The 27,108-nt window shown below is 48.2% G+C and overlaps 2 protein-coding genes across 5 annotated transcripts in view; one reads left to right on the top strand and one right to left on the bottom strand.

Moving 5' to 3' along the window:
• TSPAN4 (tetraspanin 4) overlaps positions 1–14,989 on the bottom strand; it is a 529,911-nt gene extending 514,922 nt beyond the window's left edge. For 3 of the 4 annotated variants that reach the window (XM_066583029.1, XM_066583028.1, XM_066583035.1), the window contains exon 1: positions 14,898–14,989. The gene's annotated coding sequence lies outside the window, so the exon portion shown is untranslated. The remainder of the gene's footprint in view (positions 1–14,897) is intronic. The other variant, XM_066583030.1, reaches the window with a different exon arrangement.
• A 105-nt stretch (positions 14,990–15,094) lies between these two features.
• POLR2L (RNA polymerase II, I and III subunit L) lies at positions 15,095–26,413 on the top strand. The gene is made up of 3 exons (XM_066583025.1): positions 15,095–15,148; positions 18,518–18,622; positions 26,120–26,413. Exons 2-3 carry the CDS (start codon positions 18,528–18,530, stop codon positions 26,226–26,228), a joined length of 204 nt encoding a protein of 67 aa, XP_066439122.1. The 5' UTR covers positions 15,095–15,148; positions 18,518–18,527; the 3' UTR covers positions 26,229–26,413.
• The last annotated feature ends 695 nt before the right edge of the window (positions 26,414–27,108 follow it).

Here is a 27,108-nt window from a genome sequence, read left to right as displayed (position 1 = left end):
CATTGGGGCTTTTTGCCTTCCTCTGGATCAACATTGGGGGTTGGGGGGGAGGGAGATGGAATACCAGTAGGCTGAACAGGTGTCTTTTTTCAGCCTTACATACTACTGTAGGTTACTATGTGGGGAACGGTATAAAGATGGAAATGAGATTGGAAACAAAGAGCCTAATGTGTGAAACGGAGACATCTTTGGTCTTCATTTCAGTGGGTTTCTTTCCCTGTCAGTCTCTATCTCTGGATAGAAAAGAGTCAGCACCTTTCTATCCAGCTAAACAAAAAGTGACAGGGACAGAAAACCACCTGAGACCATCGAGGTCTCCATTTCACATTTTAAGCCCCGCTTCCATCCCGGTTCTGTCCCCATGCAGTTATCAGTTAGAAAGATGGAGACGGAATCGGCACTGGATTAAAAAAAGTGGCCTCATACATGGAACTGAGGAGACTCGTACTGATTATATTCATCAGCCATGGTATTCAAGGTCATCGAGGGCGTCGAATGTTGGTTAATGTATCGGAGCGTTCTACAAATGTATCCGTTTTAATATTGGCAAATCTATTATATTATGCAAATAAAACACTCAGAAGCCACTAAATAAATCCTAACTTTAAAATCTAGTTTTATACACTGGAGCAGCCTATTGACTAACGATGTATTTCAATTACCAGATTTTATGGCCAGTTATTAGCGAATAGGAATAAATGGGCTTTTTGAGAATGTGGGCTGCAGAACATCACTGAGCGATTCTGACAAATGTGTAATTATATCTCCTCACATACAAATGATCTTTGCTTTATGTAAAACAAATGTTTACTTCTGGCAGCTAATGAATGGCTCTGAGAAGAGAAGGACGGATGCAGGGAAAGGTTGCCAAATTTGGAGTATTTGAAGAAGTTTGTGATTACATAAAAAAAAAGGAACACGTTTTTTTGGAAAGGTAAAAGTCCGAGTCACCAAAGTGCCGGCTGGTGTGATAGATACAATATATAAAAAGGACACGCACCATACAGGATACCTTCACACGCTGCTCCATGAAGGGTCTGCAGACCAAAATGCTTAAGAAACCAAATGAAGGTTTGCCACACTATATCATTGATGCTCCCACATTCAATGTGGATATTGTGTTTATATGAATACGCATACCAATGTTGAAGGTCGGTACCGTTTGAGCCTATTATATATAAGAACATTCAATTCTGCAACAGAACTTGAGTCTGTACTTCAGTTTCTTCTACATTTGGATTGTAAGCGGTGTTAGGAGATGCCAGGATTTGTACAGAATCAGGTGTAGGCAGCAGGGTTTTAACATCATACACATGAGATAATTATCAGCTGATTCAGCTAAGAGGGCTAAGCACGCAAGGCATCCCAGAAATACTAATGAACTGTAAGGCCTTCTTCACATTGGAATCCATGCCAGATTTTTCCAACATAGTTCTGACACTTTAGTCAGTGGCAGAAATCCGAAGTGGAGCCTCAGAGTTGCGCGGGGATTTACATGTGGATTTAGTCTCCGTTACAAGGGGTGGTTTCCAATTTGAAAAAGTAGAAAGAATGGATTGTCAAATTTTTTTATTTTTTTTTCAACAACATGGATTATAACACCCAGGTGTCAAAAAGTCCATGTCATACGAACTCCAGCTCAATAGCATTCAACAGAATGCTAAAATGGCGCAGATTTCTCCCCAGTATCTGAAGTTATGCTGTGTGAATATGGCCTGACACATTTTCAGAGAGGAACGGTCCAAAAATCCTCCTCCAATTTGGGCAAACCTTATTTTCAGCTACAGGAAACTTTAGATGGAGGCGATGAACACTATAGGTTATAAAATTCAAGGGTAGTCTAAAATTTCTACTAAATGTCGTTGTCAAGAACTAGCCTGGTGCCACCCACAGATCAACCCCCTCCCCCTACAACCATATTTTGTGGACCTGTAATTTACACTACAAGAAAAAGCAGGGAAATATTTGCAAATATGAGTCGCCAAATAGAGGAAGAGGTTTGGGGAATCTCAAAAGAACTTTGTCTTGAACCTCTTAGGATTCAGACAATTTTGGTGTTGAGGGCACAGAATTATTAAGTTTTCCCTCACTGCTTTCCGACAGCTAGAATAGATTTTTTAGCTTTCAGAGATATAGGGGAGTTTGTTTTTTGGGGGTACAATTTTAATTATTCAATAGCACCATTTTGGGTTCCATATATCTTAGTGCCTAACTGTAAAAAAATTAATTTGGGGGGGGGGGGGATGCAAAAAAGAAATAAAATTCTGCCAATTCTGCTTTGGTGCACCCTAGGATTCTATAACACAGTTTAATATAAGGCAGATGATGAGCACCGATGAACGAAATCGGTGATTGTTTAACCCCTTCCCAACCAACTCATGTAAATATATGGCAGCCAGCAGTGCTGCAGTTTGCGGAGCTGCCATATATTTATGGTCCTGCTTTTTTAACCATAGCTGGCTTCCAGTTTCAAGGAAGTTCTAGCTATGACTAACAGCCTCCGATCTGGGTGCCGACATCGGGATTCAGACAGTATGGTGGATGAATGATTGTTCATGTGATCATTCATCCCTCTTAGCATCTCACCGTGTTCAGCATTCCTGTTTAAATCGGGAGATGGGGTGCTGGCCGGAAGGAGTTTTGGAGCAGCACAAAATCGGATCATTGCTTCCCTGTTTCCGTGGGGTGATAACTGAATGAGCGAATGTTCAGATGAATGAGCGGGGCTTCAATCCATCACCAGGTCCTCCGATCTCCATAGAACAAGGACCACAGAGTCTAATTGACCTTCTCCAATATTACAGTCTTTATCCTGCAGGGATCGGGGACGTGGGGATTGCAGTACGAGGGCAGGATATTGATTTTTCCCTTCATAAAGGTCTTTTCCTCTTTAACGATACCGATCTGATGGAAGCGCCTCATTATGGCGGCGGCAGGACGGATGCTTAGATGTGGCTTCTTCTAGATAACTTCATCTGATTCTCCACTATGATATAATCCTTGGGGATCATAATAAATTCTCTTTAGACACGAGTAAAGTACTGGACATACGGCGCGGCGTTATCAGGCCCATATATAAGAAGCAGCACCGTTATTTAATGCGTGACACTAGTAATGTGTTTTAATGCATAGCCCGCTTCTGGCTGGATTCATATATTGTGAAATGCGCCTACGATGCGGCCAAGATGGCAAGAGAGATCAGAAGAGTTTTCAATGTGATTGCAGCTAAAAGAAGTCTGACTGTTAAGGGGTATTATGGACTCTTGACTAAATCCCTCTGTTTCAAATGACCGTATTTGTGCACGGAGAAATCACGCCACCAAAACGCAGAGAATAGAATGGAATCCATTGATTTCAATTTGTTCATTCTTATTTCTAAAAAATAGGACTTGCGCTATTTTGTGTAATCTGCACACCAAAGAGCCCCATAGAGGTCTACGGGAGGTGCGCAAAAGCACGCGCATGTATGCATAATGCGCTGAGCAAACCAGCGCACAACGACACCTCCTTTGGCCACTTAAATCCGAGCAGGGGCGATTTCCTCGCCCATGTGAACTTGTGTTGCCTGCGCAAATACACGGGCATGTGCATAAAGTACTCTCATTCAATGTGCAAAACCCAGGCCGCATGCCGCAGCAACTTTACAGCATACAAGGTGTACAAGGGCTGTACCCAATAAGCATTTCTCCTACTCGGTCATCTGGTGCTGCCTGCATTCAACTCCTAAACCAACATTCTGTCCGTTGGATTGCGGAGCTTCCTTCCGGTTCTGCCCATGTGCAGCGACGCCGTCACTGATCTTAGTACGGGGAATTAGGGACCAGACCGGATATTGCATGCTTCAGCATGTGCAGAAGAGGAGGCCTGGAAGCTCTTGTGGCCACAAATGAGGCATGAGAAGAATAGCCTGCAGAGCTGAGCTTGCACAGAGGATGCCCTAGAAGCTGCTTCAGTCTATGTGCAGCGGTGGCTTAAGAAGGGCATCAAGATGGGTCACCAGGTATCTGGGTAGGCAATGAGTGTGGGGACGCCATTGTGAAAAAGTTATTTTACTATTGGAAAACTCCTTTAATGACTGCACAATTCTGCAGCAACATTAACCGCCCGGTCATCAACCAACTTGCTTTTAAGTGCAATTAGTTTGAAAACTCTTCTGGTCTGCATATTGGAGCCATTTGGAATGCATCTTGGTCAAGACGTGGAAACTCAGCCTCAGGCTGCACGCACACGACCAAGTTGGATTCCGGATGTGGCATCCCGCACCAGAATTTGACCCTGTGCCTCAGCGGCGACCCCTGAGTACCGGTCATTTTTTCTCTTCTTCTGTGCTGCGGATGTGCCAGCCGTTGCACATGCGCAGTACAGCGTTACCCACGTAGGACACGAATTCCGCGACCCTTCTGCAGTGCTCACTGCAGAAGCAATGCAGGATGGCTTCCATTGACTTTAACAGTAGCCATCCGTGTAAGGCCCGCACTAGAATTGACCCCTGCTTGGCTGATAGCTTTCCCGCCAAATTTGTGTTTATTTCACCTCTTGCCCTGCTCTGGTACGTTTTGGAAGCCAGCTGGTAACAGCAGCTGAGTGGTTCAAACCCCTGACCAATGGGACCTGTTGCTTGGGCAGATGTTCACTTCGGCAGTGTCTGTCATATTTACATGTCTTATTGAAAGGATTTATAATCCCAGGTATGCATTCTTATGGCGTTTCCATATTTTGGTCCACCCCTGTACATACTATGTCCTTGCTGCTAGTATATGGACTGCTGGTAAGCTCTGTAAGAACGGCCTCCGCCTGCACGTGCTCAGAGCGCTGCAGGTGTCAGGACGGGCACACAGGTGCGCACTACGCCATCAGAGGGTTATGCTAATTTACAAAAAACAAATGCTGATCGCGCACTTGAAATCAACATGAAAGATGTTTAAGAAATACAAGCTGCAAATGCAAAAGACTAGAAGGAGCCGCGATCAGAAGGCTTTATTCTAAATGACAGCAAACAGAACCAGAAGCTTCCGGGAGCTTTTCACATTTCTTATTATCTGACATACGTGACATTTAGCACCATCGTCATAGACCTCATGCGCACTGCGATGTAATGGATATATGTTATACACTGACATGATACAGCTGGAAAGATACAAGGAGGGGCTTCTGAGTGATCATTTTGCATAAACTACAAATTGGTACTAATGCCAATTAGTAGCTTATTAATGCATGTGAGCCGCTGGGAGCTGTATTCAGAGAGCAGCGGGTGGTCTGTTCTCTGAATATGTTCCCTTTGTTCTGCCGCGAGGCTGACAGCTGAGACAATGTTATCAGCGCTGCCTGGGAAGAACACAGCGTGAAGTCCCTGCTATCAGCTCTTCTGCCGAACGATGGATTTTATGCTGAACATAAAATCATCGTTCGGCAGAAAAGTTAAAGATGGACACATTGACACACAACAATTATTGCTCAAAAGATGACTTTTGAGCGAATTTTGAGCAATAATTGTTGTGTGTAAAAGGGCCTTTATTGTCTGTCACCTGTAATGGAGGGGTCTGGTGATGATTCACTGTCCGGTTAAATGTCTGGCGTTGTGTATATCCAACTTGTATATGTTGGGATGTGAGGCACCCTACCCTCATGTGTCTTGTGAGTCACACCCAAAGGCAGTCCTGGGATTGGTTAAAATAGTTCACCCAGAATCCCTAGGGTCTAGCCAGGGGGGAGTTTATAAATATGAGTTTGGGAGAGTCCCCCCTCTAATATAATTTTAATTATAAAATCCATGCGAGTCTCCTGCACCAATAGGGATGCATTAGCATCTGCAAAACAATTAAGAGCATGCGGATGTGATCTTTTGCTGGCATAATCACACGCTCGGGAAGAAATCGTAGTATGCTCCATTTTTCTGGGGATCCCACAGGACGGCTTCTATTGAAGTCAATGGAATCTGTCTGATCTGTGGCACAGCCACCGCTGTCACTCTGTCACTGTGGGCGTGCTGCGGATCCACTGGAAAGTAGGAGATTTTTTTTTTTTTTTAAATGCACTGCGCATGCATCTGGCACATTGCTGATGTGTCAGGACGCATCTGCCGTGCTGAAGAAAGAAGACCTAGCCGGCACAGTGGAGACCTGTACTGGAGCTGGACAGGTAAGAAAATGTATTTTCCTGTCCATGTCTGCGGGCACAGCTGGATTACGGTGTGGGATTCAGAAGTGGAATCTGTGCAAGTGGACATGAGGCCTAAAGGGAAAGTAGCAATTACTCAGGGAAGAGAGAGAGTCTATTTCACTCCCGCTTGAATGGTCATGCCCAGATGGGACAAGGCCTCGGTACTGGTGTATCTTGTCTCCACCAGAAGTATGGGTGGAGACATAGTGATGGACTGTATCCACCCTATTTACGCCCCCAAGCTCCTGATTGTCTGGCTGTAGGGTTAGGGTTACGCTGACAGCTGTAGCAGGGGGGTTTGCCGTGCCAGGAGAGTTAGGGTTACTGGTACGGTTAAAGGAGTAGCATTGCCTGAGGTTTGTGCTGGCTGAAGGGTTAGGGTGAGAGTTAGTGTTAGGGGTAGGGTTAAAGGAGTATATGTGGCGCTACTAGCTGGCCAAGAAGCAGCATCAGCGAGTACAGCGAAACAGAGTGCCCTGGATGCTGCAGGATGCGGATCGGAAGATTTGGAGGGTGACAGCACTAGAGTTGGGGAAAGGACCGCCGCCTCTGAGCGTAGTTATCCGTGGCGGAGCTGGCACTGACACCCTCGCATGGGAGCGGCCGCCCGTGTAACTCACATGGTACACAAGCGGAAATCCACTGACAATGGCAGAGCAGCAGGCAGGGGAGAAGGGAGCGCCCTGCACACGGAAAGTTCACAGCACTGCGTCAGCCACTCAGGAGTTTGGGGCATTCCCTAAGTCCACGCCAGGACAAACCCTTGTCTCCACCCATAGTTCCGGTGGAGACAAGATGCACCAGTACCCAAGGCCTTACCCTGAAGAGACAGCACACAACCATGAGTAAGCCACCGCTGAACAACCAGAAAGGATAGTGGCCACGGGAGAAACTAATGAAAAGTTCCTTTATTTCACCATTAAGAATGCCCTCAGAATAGCAAGAGCGACCGTGTGTAGTAACCTCTGCCTGACAACTAAATTCATGTTGAGCGTTGTCGCTGTAAGAATATCGTTTGAAATTTGTTGTGGACTTTATTGAAGAGTTGAGTAAACTTTGTATCTTTTATTTACCAAACTATTTCTGGCTGGACTGTTTTCTGTAATCGTCAACTTGACCCAGAAGGGAATTGATGACACAAGCTATTTGTCTATGGTCATTTTGCAACGGGCGAGTGGTTGAGCCAGGCCACAGCCGACCAATGGAGTGGAGCAGTAGAGCCAACCGTGACAACCACCTACTAAACCCCGCTGTCTCCCTCACCCGGCAAGGTCTGCGTTCGGCCACCGCACATATAATACGCTGCACAAACACAACTGTGTGAATGAACCCTAAACCTGACATTTCTCCTGCAACTATTATTGCATGTTGTTTAATAGTAAAATTAGGAAAATCGCATTGCTAAAAAAAATAAAATAAAATGCATTTACAGTACTGTGTGAAGGTTTACAACAGGTGGGGAAAAATGCTGCCAAGTAAGAATGCTTTCAGAAATAGAAGGGTTAATAGTTTTTTGGTCACTTAGCAAAATACAAAGTGAAAGAACCAAAGAGAAATCTAAATCATATCAATATTTGGTGTGACCGCCCCCTGCCTTCATAACAGCATCAGTTCTTCAAGGTACTGTAGGAACTGACCACCAGACAAGCGGTACCATCCAATTGTGTTGGTTTAGTCACACGAACAAAAATAAAAAGGAACAAACGGTTCATCCAGCAAACAAAAGAAATACAATGCCCTTCACACTGGTATCAGTAGTTGTAGCTATAACAGTAGACGTAGTAGCTTGTCTCCTTTATAACCTATTAAAGGACCAAGCGCTGTAAATTTACTGCACTTGGTCCAGGGCTGTAATCCTGGCCGATAGTAAAAATACAGCTCGGGATAAAAAATAAAAAAAGCCTCTGCTTCTGCAATCAAGCAGAAGCAGGACGAGTTGTCAGCTGTTAGTGACAGCTGAGAACCCGAAGGAGAAGGAAGAAGCAGTCTTTAGGTCTTCTCCTTTCCCTAGTACACAGCGTTCAACGAGCGCTATGTGCCAAGAAGTAAAAGGGGAAGTATAACTGATCAGCTCTGTCAGTGACTACTGTCACTACAGGGGATGTTTTCCCCTATAACTGGGGCTCCTATGGATATCAGATAAAAAAACATAAACAAAAAACACAACATGTTAATGTCCGCTAGAGGTCTTCTATGACGTCATGTGGGACATAGATAGTAAAAAAAAAAATAATTACATAAGTAAAAAAAGTTACAGAATAAAATAAAAATATACACATAGAGAAGAAAATAACCCAAAGCCGACGTCAACCAAAACCATGACTGGGTCAGAGGCCCGCAGCGGATTCCGGCAGCGAGCCTAGCAGGTGACTCTGAATACGGCACCCTACTGTATTGCAGATGGCCACGGAGGCTCGCAGGCGGTCATTCGCAGTACAGTTTTTTTATGTTTGTTTGTATTTCCTGCACCATTGCTTGGCGATGACACGGGTACCCGCAGGCCACACGCAATGTTAATTGCGTATCGGCTGTGGGTCGGACACTTCCACTGACATCGATGGAGGCCGTCCACGCGAATTTATGGCAAAAGCATGCTGCAATTTTTCCACCGCTCACGGAAAATGCAATTTGTATCCGCAAGTCTGAAGGAAAATTAAAAAGTGCATGCCGTCTCTATGGCTCCGTCTAACTTCAGCGTCTAATCGGCTGATTAGACGCGCTTGCGCAGAAGGGTCTTCTGCCTTCGGGTCTGTCCGTCAGCAGCGTCGTTCTGGCTCCGCCCCTTCTACGCGTAGCTCCGCCCCGTCACGTGTGCCGATTCCAGCCAATCAGCAGGCTGGAATCAGCACACGTGACGGGGCGGAGCTACGCGATGACGCTTAGACGGGGGCGGAGCCAGAACGCCGCTGCTGCCGGACAGAGCCGAAGGCAGAAGACCCTTCTGCGCAAGCGCGTCTAATCGGGCGATTAGACGCTGAAGTTAGACGGAGCCATGGAGACGAGGACGCCAGCAACGGAGTGGGTAAGTGAATAACTTCTGTATGGCTCATATTTAATGCACGATGTATATTACAAAGTGCATTAATATGGCCATACAGAAGTGCTGAACCCCACTTGCTTTCGCGAGACAACCCCTTTAAGCTTGTTCATAAGGACTTTTACACAGCACTGTGCGTTCCAGTGCGATGCGCTTTTTTTTGCCTCCCATAGGAAATATTGGGCAATTCCTGCATAGAATCGCCCAAAGATATGACTTGCGGGAAATTTTCCAATTTTGCAACATCGCTGCAAGAGAAAAGTCGCCCATGTAAATGCATCCATTTAACCCTTTGCAATCCAATTTTAGATTCAGGGTTTCCTAGTGGGCTTTCTCTTTCTGCCACTATACAATGGTGCCATCTGTTGGCTAGAGCCAGTAATGCGATATGAGATATGCTGGTGAGGCCCCCGACAACAGAGCGGCCAGTAATATACAGTAAGAATACCCTGCCAGACGTCTTCCGACATCGGAGCTGTGCAGCCTTCGATCAGAATGTCTTTGGACGTCAGACAGTGGATTGGAAAGGGTTAAAATAATGGGTTCTATTCAAGTGTGAATCTTGCAATGCACAGAGATCGCATGTGAATCTCGCCCGTGTAAATACACCATTAGGGACGGTCTTTGTACACCATATACACACGCAACGCAGCAGAAGACAGTTTTCTCCAGTAGGATAGGCACAGCTCCTGCGGCCCAACAATCTGATGAGATCAGCGGTTCGTAGGGTGATGGCTCTGCTTGATTCCCGATACAATGCTTTCCAATCCCTCGGTGCTCTGCCGGTGGTCTCCGTCGCCGTTAGGGTCAATTCACATATTGTAATGCTTTACAGAAGTATTCTTTATAGAAGTGACAGAAATGTGGTGTTCGTTTCAGCAACAGACATTGTAACCCCTGATGGAAAGCCATGATGTAAAGAATAACGAGATGTGAATGGGCCCTTACAGACTGGTGGCCTGAGGCTCCAAACAAAGTCTGGACCAATTTGGCCACTCAAACATTTCAGACCCGCCTCAGTCTTCAACACAACCCACTCCGCTGCACCATTCTGCTAAGAATAGGGTGCAAGGCCAGACGCCAATGATGGCCCCAGCATCAGCAATCCATCCTAGGTTTTCTGTGGCACACCCTTGTCAGAAAGGATTCTCTCCTTGACTTTGACTATCACATCCAACTTCACACTTTCCCATAGTGTCTTCCCAACTTATAACTCTCTCTTCCCCGCATATACTCGCTCTCGAGCTGCTGCACAGAAGCCAGTATCGCTGGCTCACAGCAGGGAGGCTGGAGGAGATTTCTCTCCTCACTCTCCCCCCGCCCCTCTCCATTGACATAACATAGCAGCCGTTCAGTATTGAATTGCCGCTATCTACACTGAATGATGAGTGTTCAGCTCATTGTTCATCGTCTATGCTGCATAAACGATGGACGATGAGCTGATCACTAATTGCTCAGTGTAAATAGCAGCTGTTCAGTACTGAACACCTGCTGTGTTAAGTGAATGGAGAGGGGTGGGGGAGAGTAAGGAGAGAAATCTCCTGCAGCCTCCCTGGCCCCTGGTGGCCCCTTTGTGCACGAGCCAGCGATACTAGCTCCTGTGCAGCAGCACGGGAGTGAAGACACACAGGGACGAGTGTCAGGCATACTTTGCCCAACATTCGTCCCGTTAGTCAGCTCTACTCAATGGGACACCTTCACCCAGGTCTGCTTCCCATCTCTGCATATGATGAGCGCGTTTATCTATAGGTGTAATGAAATTAGAGTAGACCTTGGAGAGGATTCTAAATCCACATGAGACTGTATTACATATATAGAAGAGCATAGGGCAGGACACAATTGCAGGTCTGTTCCTGGTTCCACACCAAAGAATTTGTTCAAGAGGGTGAAGGAAGGCTGCAAGGGATTTTATATTAACCCATATAAGTCTACAGTGATGGGAAAATATAGTCTAGTAGTTGTGCCAGTTGGACCACATGGTGGTATTTTTAAAGATTAGGGACATCCAGGCTTCCCACATTACAGGGTGCGTATAACATAGATTTGTGGATGCGCCTAACTTGTTGAACCAAACAAAAGACCAGCGCTTGGATTGAAGGCATTTCAAAACTGCAATGGGGAGATAAGCAAAGCATAAAATATATATATATAAGACTTTAGGAAACCAAGTGGATCCTGCTAAACCAAGATATATTATAGGAGGACCAAGTCTAAGGTCCTGTTCCAGACATTTGATCAGAGAGGGATATTAGCTCAGTATAGAGCCATGAAGAGTCAGTAAGATTTATTACCAAGTACAGCAAGTTGAGCTTTAGGGGCGGTAGATTTAGATTTAGAGCTAAAAATTTGGAATTATAAACTCTGAGACCGAGCCAAACTTGTCCAGGATATGTTAAATATGGAGGAGGGAGGATAGTAGAATAGTAGGATATTGTCAGCAGGTAGAGCATGTTTGTGTTCTTGCCCTCCAATATGGAAGCCCGTAACATGTGTAGGTTGAACTGCTAGCATGAACAACAACGGTGAGAGCTCTGCCTGGTTCCACTTTCAATTGTTCCAGGTGTCGGAATCAAAGCTGCGAATTCTGACAAAAGCTGATGAGGAAGAGTACAAAGATTGTATATGGTAGATCTAAAAGTAGTCCCAAAGTCCATTCCCTCTAAAACAAAAGATAAGTAATGCCAGGAAACCGAATCGAAGGCCTAAAGTCTAAACTAAGGAGAAGACCTTCCTCATCTCAGTTTGAATGTATTGCTGAAGGGACATCAGTTTGCTGCCTGGTTGGTAATTTGGCGGCCTGGAATAAGTCCTACTTGATCAGGGCGGACATATTGGCTTCTAGAAGTGAAGTCTAGTGGCCATTATTTTAGTGAGAATCTTCCAATCGTTATTAAAGGCATGGGGCAATAGAATTTGCCGGAGGTATGAGCTTTATTAGGTTTGGGCATAACTTGAATCTAAGCACGATTAGCCATGAGGGAAAGGTACAGCTCCTGGTGAAGAGAATTGAAAAAGTCTATTAGTGGTTCCCCTAAAGTGGAGAAGAACTTCTTAGAATATATATTAGAAAAGCTATCGGGTCTAGGGGCCCAGCTGGTTTGAGCAATTTAATTGCTTTCTGTGTTTTATCTAACATAATTTCCCTTTCCAGGAGGTCACGGTGTTCTGGCCTCAGCCGCGGTAGTGCCTGTCCAAATAATTCTTACACGTTTGGTAAGAAAAGGGCTTCCTAGCATATACATTGCTATAGAATTGGCGAAGGGCTTTTCCAATGTCAACCGGACTTTGACTCAGGACTAGAGATGAGCAAGCGTACTCGCTAAGGCAAACTACTCGAGCGAGTACTGCCTTATGTGAGTACCTGCCCACTTGTCTCAAAAGATTCAGGTGCCGGCAGGGGAGAGCGATGAGTTGCGGGAGTGAGCAGGGAGGAGAGGGGGGGGGGAGAGTGAGAGAGAGATCTTCCCCCCGTTCTCCCCCGCCGCTCCCCGCCGGCAATCTTTAGAGACGAGCGGGCAGGTACTCGCATAAGGCAATACTCGCTCGAGTAGTTTGCCTTAGCGAGTACGCTCACTCCTCTCTACTCAGGACGCTGTTTGGAAGATGTAGTTTAGGAAGGGTCTAGGGGTTAGGCGACATCCAAAAGTCTACCCAGTGTGTCCCCGGGCGCTGCTGCCGCCCCACCGAGAGCAAGAGGTTGCAGGCAACCCCCGCAGCGATGCTTTTTCGGGGAAGGGCTTGAAATATAAGCCCTTCACTGAAAATCAGTCCTCACCTAGAAGAGCCGTCCAGCTTTTCTCTCCAGCACCAGTCTTTTGGAGGCCAGGGATTGAAAAATCCCCTCCTTCAAAAAGCGCTGCCTCTGATTGGCTGAGCGCGGTGACCAATCAGAGGCAGCACCTAGCCATCATTGAATGACAGCTGAGCGCTGCCTGTGATTGGTCACAGCACTCAGCCAATCACAGGCAGTGCTCAGCCCTTTATTCAAAACAATGGGCAATGGTGTAGATTTTTCTTAGCGCTGCGAGGCTTCAGTGAAAACATCACGCAAGTGAGTATTAAAACAAGTGAAAAAATCATTGGTTTAATAATCATGCGTTTTCACTCACTCTCGCATCACAAGAAAACATATCGCTAGCGGGTAGGACCTCTAATGGTGAAGTCAGCTCCTGTGGGTTTTTGCGTGCGTAAATACACTGTGTAAGTACTTCCATAAATACGCAGGTTTTCTGCATACTTTGTGCGGATTTACATACGGCCGTGACAGTGACCTGCCCACACTTTACCTGTGTGCAGGTGTAGCACTGGCTGGCCCCTCCCCTCTCTGTAGGTCATGTGATCGGTTGTTCATTAGTACTTTGCACCTGTTATAAGCTCCTCCTTGAAGTATTTGGGCTTTCTGCACCCTGTGGAGGTTGTGTATCCGCCTTGCTATCTGTGTCCTACTAGTTTTTGGTAAGGAGCATGGTCGTACTTTCCTGGAATTGTTTCCTCCATGCGGGATTCACATCCGTGCATCTCACAATGCACAAATATCGCACGATTTTCTCGGTCGTGTGAAAGCGGCCTTAGAGTGCGCGATACACGGCGTACAAGAACATCAGCTATTGAATTGGCGCTTCTTTATTTGCCTCGCGGGTGTAGAAAAAAAAAGGGAAAAAGCATTGTTAAGAAACTAGCGCATATAAAACTAATTAACTGACCTCTGAAATCAGTGAGCGCGGCTTGTGTAAGTGTGCAGGGCGTGCATGTGCGAGAGTGCGGTAAAATACACGCAGGTGCGCAAAACTATGCAAGTCTGGGATTTCATTTTTTTGAAACTCCATTGAAATCAGTGAGAAAAATGCAATGCGCAAATGTGTGCATGAATCCGCTCCCGCCCGTGTGCGGCCGCCCTAAGCGAGGGGTACAGGTTTCTGGACACATTCGGTTACATCCGCAACAAAAAGGCTGGAAGAAATAGAAAAGAATTCCATTTTTGTGTCGAAAGCTCAATGTTTTTACAGCCACGTATTTGGGGTGTATTGGCCACAGGGGGAAACCTGGTTTTTCTCCCCTTTGCCAAAAATGGGACATCGAGAGAGAAGGGGGGGGGGGGGGGTGACCCTAATTCAGGAGTCCATCTCGGAAACAGATTCTCCAAATTTAGGACTACAAGGTGGCTCTCTGCGAGAAGTAGGGAAGACAGGACTGATACATTGTATCCATTTATCAGCACCAACTAGATGGGCTCCACCGCCCCACTGACCAGATCTCATCCCCTTACCTGCAGCTGCCTGGTGCTACTCATATATATATATATATATATACACATACACACACACACACGTGTACACACATACATACACACACACTTCTGCTGTTTCCTCCCTCGCAGTATATATATATATATATATATATATATATATATATATATATATATGGTATCAGAGATGACACTGCTGGTCCCATAGACCTTACATCCAGCACATGTATCTACACTGTATCTAAGGCAGTGACTGAGGAGCTTAGATACCGCCGGCAGGATCTGATCGCTGCGGACCGCTGCTCTCCCTCTGTGTGAACTTGTTGCTTGCTGTAGGATGGGACTTGTGCTCAGTGACAGCCAGTAGCTGCGCTCCCCCGCGGCTGCCCCCTGCACACAGGGCAGTATACACACAGCACAGTATACATATATGTAGCAGTATAGACTGGACGGTACCTGCTGGCCGCAGCTGTCTGTCTCCCCGGTCCTCACGCTCTGCTCATCCCTCACAGCTGCGCTCACCGCTTGCACCGCACTACCCCCTCCCGTACACCAGAGGGCGCTCGACTAAACCTAGTGAGCCGGCGTAACGACGGAGGTAGCAGAGACCTAGAAGACGCCGACGTCGCTTGAGGGGGCGGGCCTTAGGAGTCACATGTTTGGACGTCGCGCGTGTGTAGTGGCGAAGCAGCCGGCGGTCCGGAGAGGTGAGACCTCGTGTAACTGTATAGCGTTAGCAGACAGCCATGTAACATCAGCACAACTACGGGGAGCCGGAGGAGTCAGGAGGTCGCAGATCTCTACCAGCTCGTGCGGCCGGGGTTGTAGAAGTCATTGCTGTATGGGGGACTGTACAGGCAGAAGACCATCTCCCCGCGTGCTTCCTGCGTGAAGCCCCCGCGGTGTTCAGGATCTCTGCTTGCTGTCATTCAGTAGCTGGTCCCATTGTTCGAGGCTGCGCTGTGCGGTGGACGGCAATTGTTTTTAACATGGGGTCCTATGAGCGGCTAGCGCTGTCTCCTCTATCCCCAGCCAAGGTAAAGGGGGGTGTGGTTAGGGGCGTGGCTTATCTCTGCATATTTACCTGTGTTCTAGTGACAGTGGAGGGCCCGCTCGCTCACCTGTGGGCCCCCCAGATGGCGCGGGGCTGCTGCCCGGCCGCAGACTATTATTTTTACTGATCATTAATATGGTCGGTGAAGAATAAATATCGGCCTTTGGGCTTAATTTGGCCGTGCTGGTGAGTTATCGTCCGGCTGCCAATCAGGGCTATGCTGTCACTGCAGGAAGCAGTAGCGCTGACCGTAGTGCAGTGGCCCTGCTTGGTACTGCAGCTCAGCTCCCATTGACTCCAACAAGAGCTGCACCTGCAATACCCACCCAGCCCGTTGCGCTGTATTGGCGCTCCCTGCAGTGACGGCCGCCCCGGGGATTGGCGGTGTGCAGTGTTTTTGCAGCGCAGGGATAAGTGAAGTATTACACGGCTCCTATGGGCATCAGTGGGCTGCGCAGATGGCGTGTAGACGTGCCGGGTCCTCCATCTACTCTGATTAGGCTATGTTCACACTCGCATCTGCCCATAATGGAAGCACAATACCGGATCTACCATAGTGCCACACCGTGTTCAGGGGCCCTGGCGGTCTTGTATACTCTTTAAGGCCCCTCCGGGCTGGGCACCACTTCTCACTACCTAATGTGCTTAGTATGCACACCTGCTGCTCCTACTGGCCGGCGCCGATCACATGACCTGCACTGGCCAATCAACGCTGGTGCAGTGTGTAATGCTATGAGACAAGTCAATATTCATCAAATATATTATGAAGGAGCCCAAGAGTTATGGCCGCGACGATCGCAGTAACAAACGCCTACAGCGCCCGCACACAAGATCTGCGGAGAGGTGGAAACCGGCACATACTAACTGCAGGATTCTCAGAGCACAACTTGATCCAAACATGTGGGCCCATCCGGTGCGCCCAGGAGAACCTTAAAGGGGTGGTCCAAGGTTAGAGAAGTATGGCTAATTTATTCTAAACACAGCGCCACCCTTGCCAATGGGTTGTGTTTGGTATTGGCGGCTCAGTTCCCTGCACAACCCATGTTACAGATGGGTTGCCAGCGGCATACTGGTGCTTGCATCAGATAGTCAGAGAAGCAGTTTGGCGCATTTTTTTTTTTTTGCTTTAACCCTTTGCAATCCAAATTTGGGTTCAGGGTTTCCTAGGCGGCTTTCTCTTTCTGCCATTATACAATAGCGCCATCTGTTGGCTAGAGCCAGTACTGCGGTATGGGACATTCTGGAGAGGCCCCCGACAACAGAGCGGCCAGTAATCTACAGTAAAAATACCCTGCCGGACGTCTTCTGACATCAGAAGCTGTACAGCCTTTAATCAAAATGTCTTTAGACGTCAGACAGTGTATTGGAAAGGGTTAAGGCTGGTCTCGCACGATCGGATTAGAATTGCGGATTCCGCGATCGACGTCCACGCAGATGATCCGCAGTGAAACGCGGCATTGAAAGGCTAGCATCTTTGAATGGTCCTTCGCACTCGCGGGTATGAATTTGCTTATTCTGCGAGCGGAAGAAGAATCGCAGCTTGCTCTATGTTACTGCGGGATCTACACGGACGGCCCGCAGCACATCCGCCATTAACATGGTGGGGGGACGTACACAAGCGGATAAATAAACCCGTACTGTGTGTGGCTGCCTGCGCGCCTCCGTGGTCATATGTAATACAGGTAAGTGCCGCACACGGGGTCACCGGCCGGGGTCAGGATCTTCTGCGGGATCCAACCCGTTCCTGTGAGCCCGGCCTAGTGCTAACATCCTCGGCGGTCCAGCATAGGGACTATCATTAACCCTTAAGGACACACTTACATTTGTTTCTTTTTTTTTTTTCAGATTTTAGTCTTTTTTTTTCCTCCCCACTGTCCAAAAGATCGTAACTCTCTTCTATCTCCATTGACGTCGCCGTCTGAGGGCTTGTTATTTTGTGGGATGACTTGTAATTTTCAGTGGTGCTATTGTACCCTATAACGTACAGAAAAAAAGAATTCTAGCAGTGAAATAGAGGGGAAGCTGGAGGGGGATGGGGGGGGGACCCGCAATTTTGCTATCTTTGTTTTTGCAGCATACATACTGCGACAAAAACTAAATAGTTTTTTTTTTTAAATTATTCGGTGGGTCAGTACGATCACAACTATACCAAATTTCGCAGCGAATTCCAGCTGTGTGCCCGGCGACCCTGTGGCCCCTACGCAATATTAATTGTGTATGGGCTGCTAGTCGGTCGGCCTCCAGAGACATCAATGGAGGCCGTTCACACAGAATCCGCAGCAAAATAGTTTTTTTTTTCTCCTCCGCTCACGAATTACGCAATTCATATTCGAGGGTGTGAGTAAAAAAGCTAATTCACATGCTTTTCAATGCCCGTATTTTGCCGTGGATTCCGCATTTGGAATCCGCCCATGTGAGCCAGGCCTAACTGCATGAGACTCGCTACTGATGGCCGGGTGGCGTCTGGATGTGCCCGTTGATACAATAGCAAATCCAGATGCCACCTGTCAGATGGCGGTATTGGCATGTGGTTCTGTCGATCACCACGGCTTGTGCAGTCAACTTCAGTATGCTCTTGGTCCAATCCGCCATGAGCTGGTCTTCGGCTAACAAGGTCTTCCCTGCAATCTGTCACCTCTGAGGTTCCGCGGCTGCAATGATTCAACTAGCGATAGTCGGAAGTTGTCGTGGGACCGATACGGATCACATGCCATCTTGTAAAGGGCATCTGCTGCTACCTATCGTCCTGCAGCCAGGATCTCCTTCTGGAGAAATCGCTACTTAATCCAATCAGGTCTGTCGGCGCGGGTGAATGATGGAACACGGCGTGCAGCGAGCGCCGTACATAGATCATGATATTACCGGCTGATACACTGGCTTATCTCCTCGCAGTCATGTCTCCGGCGCCCCCCTCAGCCCACAGCGAGGGCACGGAGAGGTCCCGCCGGAGCGTTTCTTGTTATATAACTGGATCTTATCACGGCTTGTGACCTAATTTCACGTCTTCTCTTTTCCGCAAGAGATTCACCAGAATGATTATCCCTGTCAGATGCTTCACATGCGGGAAGATCGTTGGAAACAAGTGGGAGGCGTACCTCGGGCTGCTGCAGGCGGAGTACACCGAAGGGTACGTTCACCGCCCTCATAGCTCCATCGGCGGACTTTACTGCAGTTACTTGTTACTCTGATCAGCAGGCTGTTTAAAGGCAAAATGAAGAAATAAAAGTTCTTCAGTCCTAAAAACTTAAGACGCAGCAAAGTTTAAAGGGATTCTTCCTGGGAAATGCTATCGATGACCTATCCTTAGATCGTTGGTCCCGGCTGATCAGGCGGCCGCTGTCAGTGCCACAACACATGCATACGAAGCGGAAGAAGCTGCTGCTCCGAGGCCCTTGTAGTTGATGGCGCTTGGAATTGTAGCTTTCATTAGAATCAATGATTTATTAAAATTGGAGCCCAGCTGATCAACTATTGATGGCCCATCCGGAGAGATTTCCCTGGAAAACCCCTTTAAACTTTTATGACACGTTATGAAAACTTTGCCATAGTTTGTTTACACTTTCTAATTAGTTTACAATAGGTTGTGTTCTGTTTAGGTAAGATGACAATAGCTTTTCAATGTCTTAACACTTTTTTCCCAATCCAGTGTCGGCCCTTGTCTGACTTTATGGAGGGGGAGGGGGGGGGGGATGAACTATGCAAATAGTAGGACATTTTTAATGACAAGTGTTTTGTATCTGTAGCTCCTCTGCAAACCTATGCATCTCCATGGTGACAGACAACAAATGAGTCCTGTGTAGTCTGATCCTGCAGTCATCCTTCTCCCTCTTCTACTTCCTATTAACGTACTAAATATAGGTAAAGGTATCTTTCACATGGGGCGATTATCACCCAAATAATTGCTTGAGGCCGGCAACAAAATCGTCTTTTGTTTTTTGTTTTTTTGCAACAGCACTACAGCCCACATGTATATGAAGCCCATGCTTTTCAATGGGTTCCTTCATATTAGCGATGTTTTGTAGCCGGCTACATTGCGAGAATAAATAATTGTAGGTTGCTAAATATTGCCGCAATTTGCAATGTTTTGTAGCCCATGTTTTCCTATGGAGCCTTCCTTTCTGTTGCATCACAGGAAATCACGTTTTTTGGGTAGTGTGATGCAACTTTTACAGTAGGAAGTCCTACTGTATAAGCCCTAGCTGCATTAAAATACAATCCCCTAACCGCCGCTGTCGGGTCTGCCGCATGTCTCCTCTTCAGCTCCAGCAGACTTGCTTGTAGTTTTCAGCAAACTCTTCCTGGCTTGAAGGTTCGAAATCCCCGCCTCCAGGAAGTGCTGGCTCTGATTGGCTGAATCGCAGCGCTCAATGAACTATTCAATGAGGAGGTGTGCGGCGGATCTGACAGCGACTGTTAGGTGATTCATTTTTTTTACTTTACTGCAGCTAGGGCTAATTTTCAGGGTAGGGCTTATAGTTCAAGCCCCCCCCCCCCCCCCCCCCAAACCCTGTCAAAAGAGCACTGCAGATTCGCGTGACTTTGTAGCGACAGTATTGCGATATCGCCGCGGGAAAGCACAGCGTTATCTCTGCGATTTTTCTCGTGGCAGTATCGCTGTTGCCCATGTGAAAGAGGCCTGAATCGGCACTTTTCCCAGCGCCATCCTGACGGCAGACATGGAGGTTGCACCTTGACCTTGTAGGGACAGGAAGCAAGAGACTTCAAAAGGCTCCTCCTGCCTCCCATTCACCAGTGCTTCCTGTCCCTACAGGGACATGCAAGAGGTGCTCCCTCCAGGGAGCCACAGGATTACATCGGCGGGCCGTTTTCCCCTCTCACCTTCTCCAGAAGGAATCTGCTGACAGCGGGGCGGACGGTCCATGGGGCTGCTTCCCCGCTTACCTCCGGAGAGTCAGCGCGGTCCGGGAGCACGGCAGGCCACGGGTCTGACCGCCCGGGGATCACCACCGCAGCGCATCGGAGCGGCGGACCAGAGGTCCTTGAGTCCGCTCCTGCATCATGTACGGCAGCGTCTTTCAGCCGGGGAGAGCGGCGGGCCATGGGCTCAGAAGCCTCTCTCCTCCAGGACGCCGGCGCGGCCGCGCGCAACGTCGGGGGGCGGAGCTAAGGACGCGGCGTGACGCGGTGACGTCAGACGCCGCCAGCTGACCGGACCCAGCGGGAGATTTAAAAATGGAGACCCCCCGGCAAGCTTCCACTGACAGTACACCTTCAGGGAAGGATTTATCTGTCGGCCTGATCCTGTCTACACTTTTGGCAAGTATGACTGCAAAGGATTCAGAGATGGAAGCCCTGCAAACCGTAAGTGTGACTTGCTGCAGGAATGTTATGCCCAGGGATTAACATTGTGTAGGTGTTTTTCCCTTATGTGCATGCATGTGTCTTTTGCAGGACAGGGAATCCACCCGGTCTAAGCAAGACCTTAGGAAAAAGTGCAAGAAATGCGCCCTGTGCCTCAAAAAGTTAGATGAGGCGTACAAAAAACCGTTATGTCAAGACTGTACTTCAAAGATCCTCACGGATGAACAGGCCGCATTTAGGGAGGATATTAGATCCCTAGTCAGGGAGGAGGTCCGGGCATCGATCTCCAGCCTCCCCCCAGCCCAGCGGGAAAAAAAGGCCACTAAGAGAGCAAGCCACATACGGCTGTCGAGCTCAGACTCTGAGCAATCCCCAGGCGACCTGTCAGACGGCGAACTCTCAGACCGTCCCTCTGACACCAAGGATGAGGATAAGAAGTATTTTTTCTCATCCGGGGACCTGGATGACCTGATTAGAGCCGTCAGGGATACAATGAAGCTAGAAGATGCGGTGGAGCCTAGGTCCGTACAGGACGACATGTTTGGCGGGCTCAGGCCAAGGAATCGCATCGTGTTCCCAGTCAATGATACTTTGAAAAAAGTAATCATGCATGAATGGGCTACTGCGGACAGACATCTCTTCCTGTCCCGCGAGTACAAACAAAGACTCCGCTTCGCGGAGGAGGATGTGAGCGTCTACGAAGAAGTCCCTAAAGTAGACGCACAGGTGGCCAGAATGGCAAAGAAGACAGCCCTGCCATTTGAGGACTCCTCACATCTTAGAGACCCAATGGACAACAGGGTTGATTCATTGATGAAACGGGCCTGGCAAACGACGGCCTACACGCTAGAGTCCAACATCGCAGCGACTTCCGTAGCAAGGTCTATGTTCCTCTGGTTAGGGGAACTAGATGACCAAATCAAACAGAAGGCCCCCAGAGAGGCGTTGCTGGAATGTATGCCTTTACTAAAGTCCGCAACAGGCTTCCTGGCAGACGCATCTGCCGAGTCCATGAGGCTGGCGGCCAGAAGCGCCGCATTATCCAACATGGCCAGACGGGCAGTCTGGCTGAAAACCTGGAAGGCAGATACAGCCTCTAAAGGAAGACTGTGTTCCATCCCCTTTCATGGCCAGCACATTTTTGGCGCGGATTTAGAGGAGATCCTGAAAAGAGCCACGGACAAAACTCACAGTTTCCCGGATCAAGCCAGAACGGGATTTTCCTACAAACGCCAGCCATCCTTCAAGCCATACCGGGGCAAAGGAAAAACTGGGCGCTGGTCCTACCCCAAAGGAGGCAGGGGTAAGATAAAAACAACCCCTACCCCTATAGAAGAAATACCAGGTGGGGGGCAGGTTACTAAATTTTTCCCGAGAATGGCAGGAGATAACGGATAACCCGTGGGTCCTGCAGCTCATAGCCCAGGGGTACAGGATAGAATTCTTCACCCGGCCCCCCAATTTCTTCAGAATCACCCCCACACAATCCCCTGCCATGCAGGATATCTTTGAAAATGAAATCCTTAAACTGCTGCAAATGGGGGCGGTAGTTCGGGTCCCCACAGTAGAGCAGGGCCAGGGATTCTACTCGCCTTTATTTCTGATAAAAAAGCCAAACGGCAGTTTTCGAATGATTCTGAATCTGAAGGGCCTGAATAAATTTATTACCTACAAAAGGTTTAAAATGGAGACAGTTCGGTCAGCGGTAACCCTGATCGAAAGAGGAGACTTTATGAGTACCGTCGACTTAAAAGACGCGTACTACCACGTCCCAGTCCTGCTAGAACACCATAAATACCTGAGGTTTGCCATCAGAATAGGGAGTCGGGTACGCCATTTTCAGTTTCAGTGCCTACCCTTTGGCATCTCTACAGCACCCCGAGTATTCTCTAAAATAGTGGCAGAGATGGTGGCGCATCTCCATGTAGCAGGTATAAATATCATCCCGTACCTGGACGACTTCCTGGTAATCGCCTCCTCATCCAAGACCCTCAGAGACAACACTAGCAGAGTCATCTCTCTATTTCAAAGATTGGGGTGGATAGTCAACTTCCCCAAGTCTAGTCTTCTCCCCGAAACACAGAAAACCTTCCTGGGGGTGCGGCTAGACTCAGTATCTCAGACCTTGTCCTTGCCTCCACTCAGACAGGAAAGTCTTAGATTGGCAGCACAGGAGGGCGGCCAGGAAAAAACAAATGGTAATTAGGGACGCAATGAGGCTCCTGGGCCTCATGACCTCCTGCATCGGCATTATCCCTTGGGCCCAGGCGCACTCCAGAACACTACAGAGAGCCATCCTGGGTAACTGGGATGGGACACCCATCTCCCTGGATAAGAGGATGCCCATGTCATCATCTGTCTTAAAGTCCCTCCGCTGGTGGCGGTCAACCCACACTCTACAGGCTGAGTCACCATGGGTGGCAGAACCCTTCATCACGATAGTAACCGATGCGAGCCAGTCTGGCTGGGGAGCACAAGTAGGGCAGCGCCTGCTCCAGGGCGAGTGGGGCCTGACGCTGCGTACCCAGACATCGAATTACAGAGAACTTAGGGCCATCTGGGAAGCGCTTCACAGATCCCAGGATATTCTAAAGAAGAGGCACATAAAAGTCTTCTCTGATAATGTGACCGCCGTTTCGCTTATTCGCCACCAGGGGGGCACCAGAAACGTGCATCTGCTGAAACTAACAGCCCGGATCTTCAGATGGGCCGAGGCCACAGTACAATCCCTGACAGCGGTCCACCTCAAGGGGTCCCAGAACCAGACAGCCGACTTCCTCAGTCGAAGACGCCTGGACCCCGGAGAATGGTCGCTGAATCGAGAGGAGTTCCGTCATATTGCAGAAACCTGGGGCAGTCCACAGGTGGACTTGTTCGCGACCAGAAAAACTCAAAATGCCCCGCCTTCTTTTCCCTAGATCCGAAGGACAGGGCCGAGGGGTTAGACGCCTTTTCCCAGAGTTGGGACTTCAGTCTGGCATACGCCTTTCCCCCCATACCCCTGATCCCGAGGGTTCTCCAGAAGGTCCAGCAGAGCAACATCACACTGATCCTAATTGCTCCACACTGGGAAAAAAGGGCATGGTTTCCGGTACTCCTAAAACTCGCCATCACGGAACCAATCCGCCTTCCATCCAGGATGGATCTTCTAACGCAGGGCCCAGTTCGGTGCCCCAACTTAGAGAGACTGAACCTCGCGGTCTGGATATTGAGGAACAGACGCTACTAAGTCAAGGTCTGTCCTCTAGGGTCATCGCGACGTTACGCCAGTCCCGTAAACCCGTCACCTCTGCTATATATAATAAAATCTGGAAAAGATTCTCCTCCTGGAGGGGGTTGGAAGTCTCCAATCTCGACACTTCTGTGGCGGAGATTTTGGATTTCCTCCAGGAGGGTCTAGACAAAAACCTGAGGCCGGCAACCCTGAAGGTGCAGGTGTCAGCACTCTCGGCCATCCTAGATCAGCCCCTAGCAGAGCATAGACTAATCCGCAGGTTTATGAAAGCAGCAGAGAGAATGAGGCCAGTTATCCGCAGTATGGTTCCCCCATGGGATCTAAACTTAGTCCTCCAAAACCTGTGCAAACCCCCCTTTGAGCCTATCGAGCAGATACCAATTAGGTTCCTCACGTTCAAAACCGTGTTCTTAGTAGCTATCACAACGGCAAGGCGTGTGAGCGAGCTTAAGGCCCTATCTTGTAAGACACCCTACCTATTAATCCAGGACGATAGGGTCATACTAAAAACAGACCCCTTCTTTCTCCCAAAGGTAGCCTCAAAATTCCATAGACAGCAAGAAATTGTTCTCCCATCCTTCTGTCAAAATCCCCAAACCGATAGGGAAAGAGACTACCATAGCCTGGATGTAAGGAGGGCCATTTTATGCTACCTAGAGCAGACCTCATCTTTCAGGAAGGCTGATTGTCTTTTTGTCCAATTCCAGGGGCCGGGCAGAGGAAGAGCGGCTTCTAGAAGATCCATTAGCCGCTGGATAAAATCCACCATCCAGCAGGCCTACTCTTCCGGCAACAGTTCTATCCCTGAAGGACTCAAGGCCCATTCAACCAGGGCAGTCTCCTGCTCCTGGGCAGAGAGGGCCATGGCCACGCCAGAACAAATCTGTAAGGCAGCCACATGGTCCAACCTGCATACCTTCACAAAACACTACAGGCTGAATACGGACCTCTCCTCCGATCTCTCTTTCGGGAGAAAGGTCCTGCAAGCAGTGGTCCCTCCCTGAGAGTTAATTTGGTATACTCCATGTCTGCCGTCAGGATGGCGCTGGGAAAAGGGAGTGAATTTCTTACCGAAAATTCCTTTTTCCCGAGCCATCCTGACGGCACGTATTTCCCTCCCGAAAATTCACACGGTGGTACCTACGCCTGTGCGGGCACGAACCAGTAGCCCAGAGGCTCCTATGTTGGACAGTTTTGTTTATGCGGTAAATTTGTGCATAATTTCTTTGGTTAATCCGGGTAAGTTTACCCTCTTATTGTTTATTTTCAAAAGAACTAACCATGTTAATTTTGTCTCGGAGCAATAAAATCTTCCTTGGTTAACCACGACATGTCCATGTAAGTAATTTAGAAGACACTGGTGAATGGGAGGCAGGAGGAGCCTTTTGAAGTCTCTTGCTTCCTGTCCCTACAAGGTCAAGGTGCAACCTCCATGTCTGCCGTCAGGATGGCTCGGGAAAAAGGAATTTTCGGTAAGAAATTCACTCCCTTTTCGGCAATAGTAGTACATGTGAACACACAACAACCAAGGGCGCTGAGCGAAAAATCACTACTTGGTTGCTTCATTTCAGCCCACTACACAGAGCGGAAAAATTGCTCTTTAGTCGCTTTTTTTAAACGGGAGTCATTCAGTGCGAATGGCGTCAGGCGGAAGAGATCTTGACGCGCTTCGTCTCCAATCACTGATGACCATCGCTCCTGTGTGAAAGAAAGCGCAGGAACAATAGTCGCTGGGAAGAATGGCAGACACTTATGTGCCCAACAGTTGTCTCGTGTGAAGGAGGTACCTCGAGGTAAGTGGCAGTATGACTGCAGGACCCGGCTACACGGCCTTGTCTGAAAAGCAGCTGTAGACCTGACATGGTAGGAAGTATCGATGAGGTTCGCAGCCGTCCGATCCTGTGGATGGTTTGGCGGTACAGTGCAGAATACATCTACAGGCCAGGTTTGCTTCAGCTGTTAGCTCAGATGTGATGACAGTTTGCCGTCACCTCAGATTGATAAAACCCATAGTGCCCTTGCCCTGTTGGGTGGTAATGATGGCATCTGCCTTCCCTCTCTTTCTAGTGATGCGCTGGATGCCTTGGGTCTGAAGAGGTACTGCTGCCGCCGGATGCTCCTCGCTCACGTGGATCTCATAGAGAAGCTTTTAAACTACGCTCCCTTGGAGAAATGAGAGGACATATGGGAGCGTGACATTTCCTCTTGGTGCACATTGAGAGGAGGGGGAGGAGGTGCTTCATTCCAGAGTTGGGCGCAGAGATTTGTCACAAAGATGAAGTAAACCAGGACATTCCTATTCGCCTAGAACATCCACAACATGTACTCCTTTTGTATTGTAATAAAGATATTTTTGTTATATTTGACGGCGTCCGTTTACTGCGGTGACTTGTGCTACATTCGTCGGCTCTCAGAAGCCGTGGGGTTTATGGTGTATAACAGGGTTTTAACATTTTTTTTTTTGCAAACTCTAATTCCTGTATCCCAATTTGATGCACTTTTGCCTAAAAACATTGAATTATTTTAATATTTTTCCAGAACCGGTCACCCCAAAATTATATCACTGGATGTATATAGAATCTGTCTACTTCCATGTATCCAATGATATGATTTTGGGGTGATCTATTCTGAGAAAATATTGAAGTGGCAATTCAATTCTTTTTTTTCAGGCAAAAGTGCGGGCAAAGGAGGATACAGAAATACGATGTTGTCATTAAAAACAAGTGTTTATAACTAGAGATGAGCGAGCAAACTACTCGAGCAAGTAGTGCCTTATGCGAGTACCTGCCCGCTTGTCTCTAAGGATTCGGGTGCCGGCGGGGGAGAGTGGTGAGTTGCGGGAGTGAGTGGGGGGGCAGGGGGGGGGGGGTGAGAGAGAGAGATCCTCCGGCACCCGAATCTTTAGAGACAAGCGGGCAGGTACTCTCATAAGGCACTACTCGCTTTAGTAGTTTGCCTTACGCTCGCTCATCTCTAGTTACAACCCTAATAACTCCCCAAGGTACCTGGAATAGTCTGTATGTGATGGGTAACACAACGCTGCAGGACATTATGCA

Source organism: Eleutherodactylus coqui, chromosome 11 (genome assembly GCF_035609145.1).
Source record: "Eleutherodactylus coqui strain aEleCoq1 chromosome 11, aEleCoq1.hap1, whole genome shotgun sequence".
Taxonomy (NCBI): Eukaryota; Metazoa; Chordata; class Amphibia; order Anura; family Eleutherodactylidae; genus Eleutherodactylus; species Eleutherodactylus coqui.
This window is presented reverse-complemented; position numbering and strand designations above follow the sequence as displayed.

What these genes read in the sequence shown, in the direction of transcription:
- POLR2L (XM_066583025.1), top strand. Translation starts at nt 18,528, where the DNA reads ATGATTATCCCTGTCAGATGCTTCACATGCGGGAAGATCGTTGGAAAC. An exon ending in CAGGCGGAGTACACCGAAGG is followed by an intron (nt 18,623 to 26,119) that starts GTACGTTCACCG and finishes CTCTCTTTCTAG; the next exon opens with TGATGCGCTGGATGCCTTGG.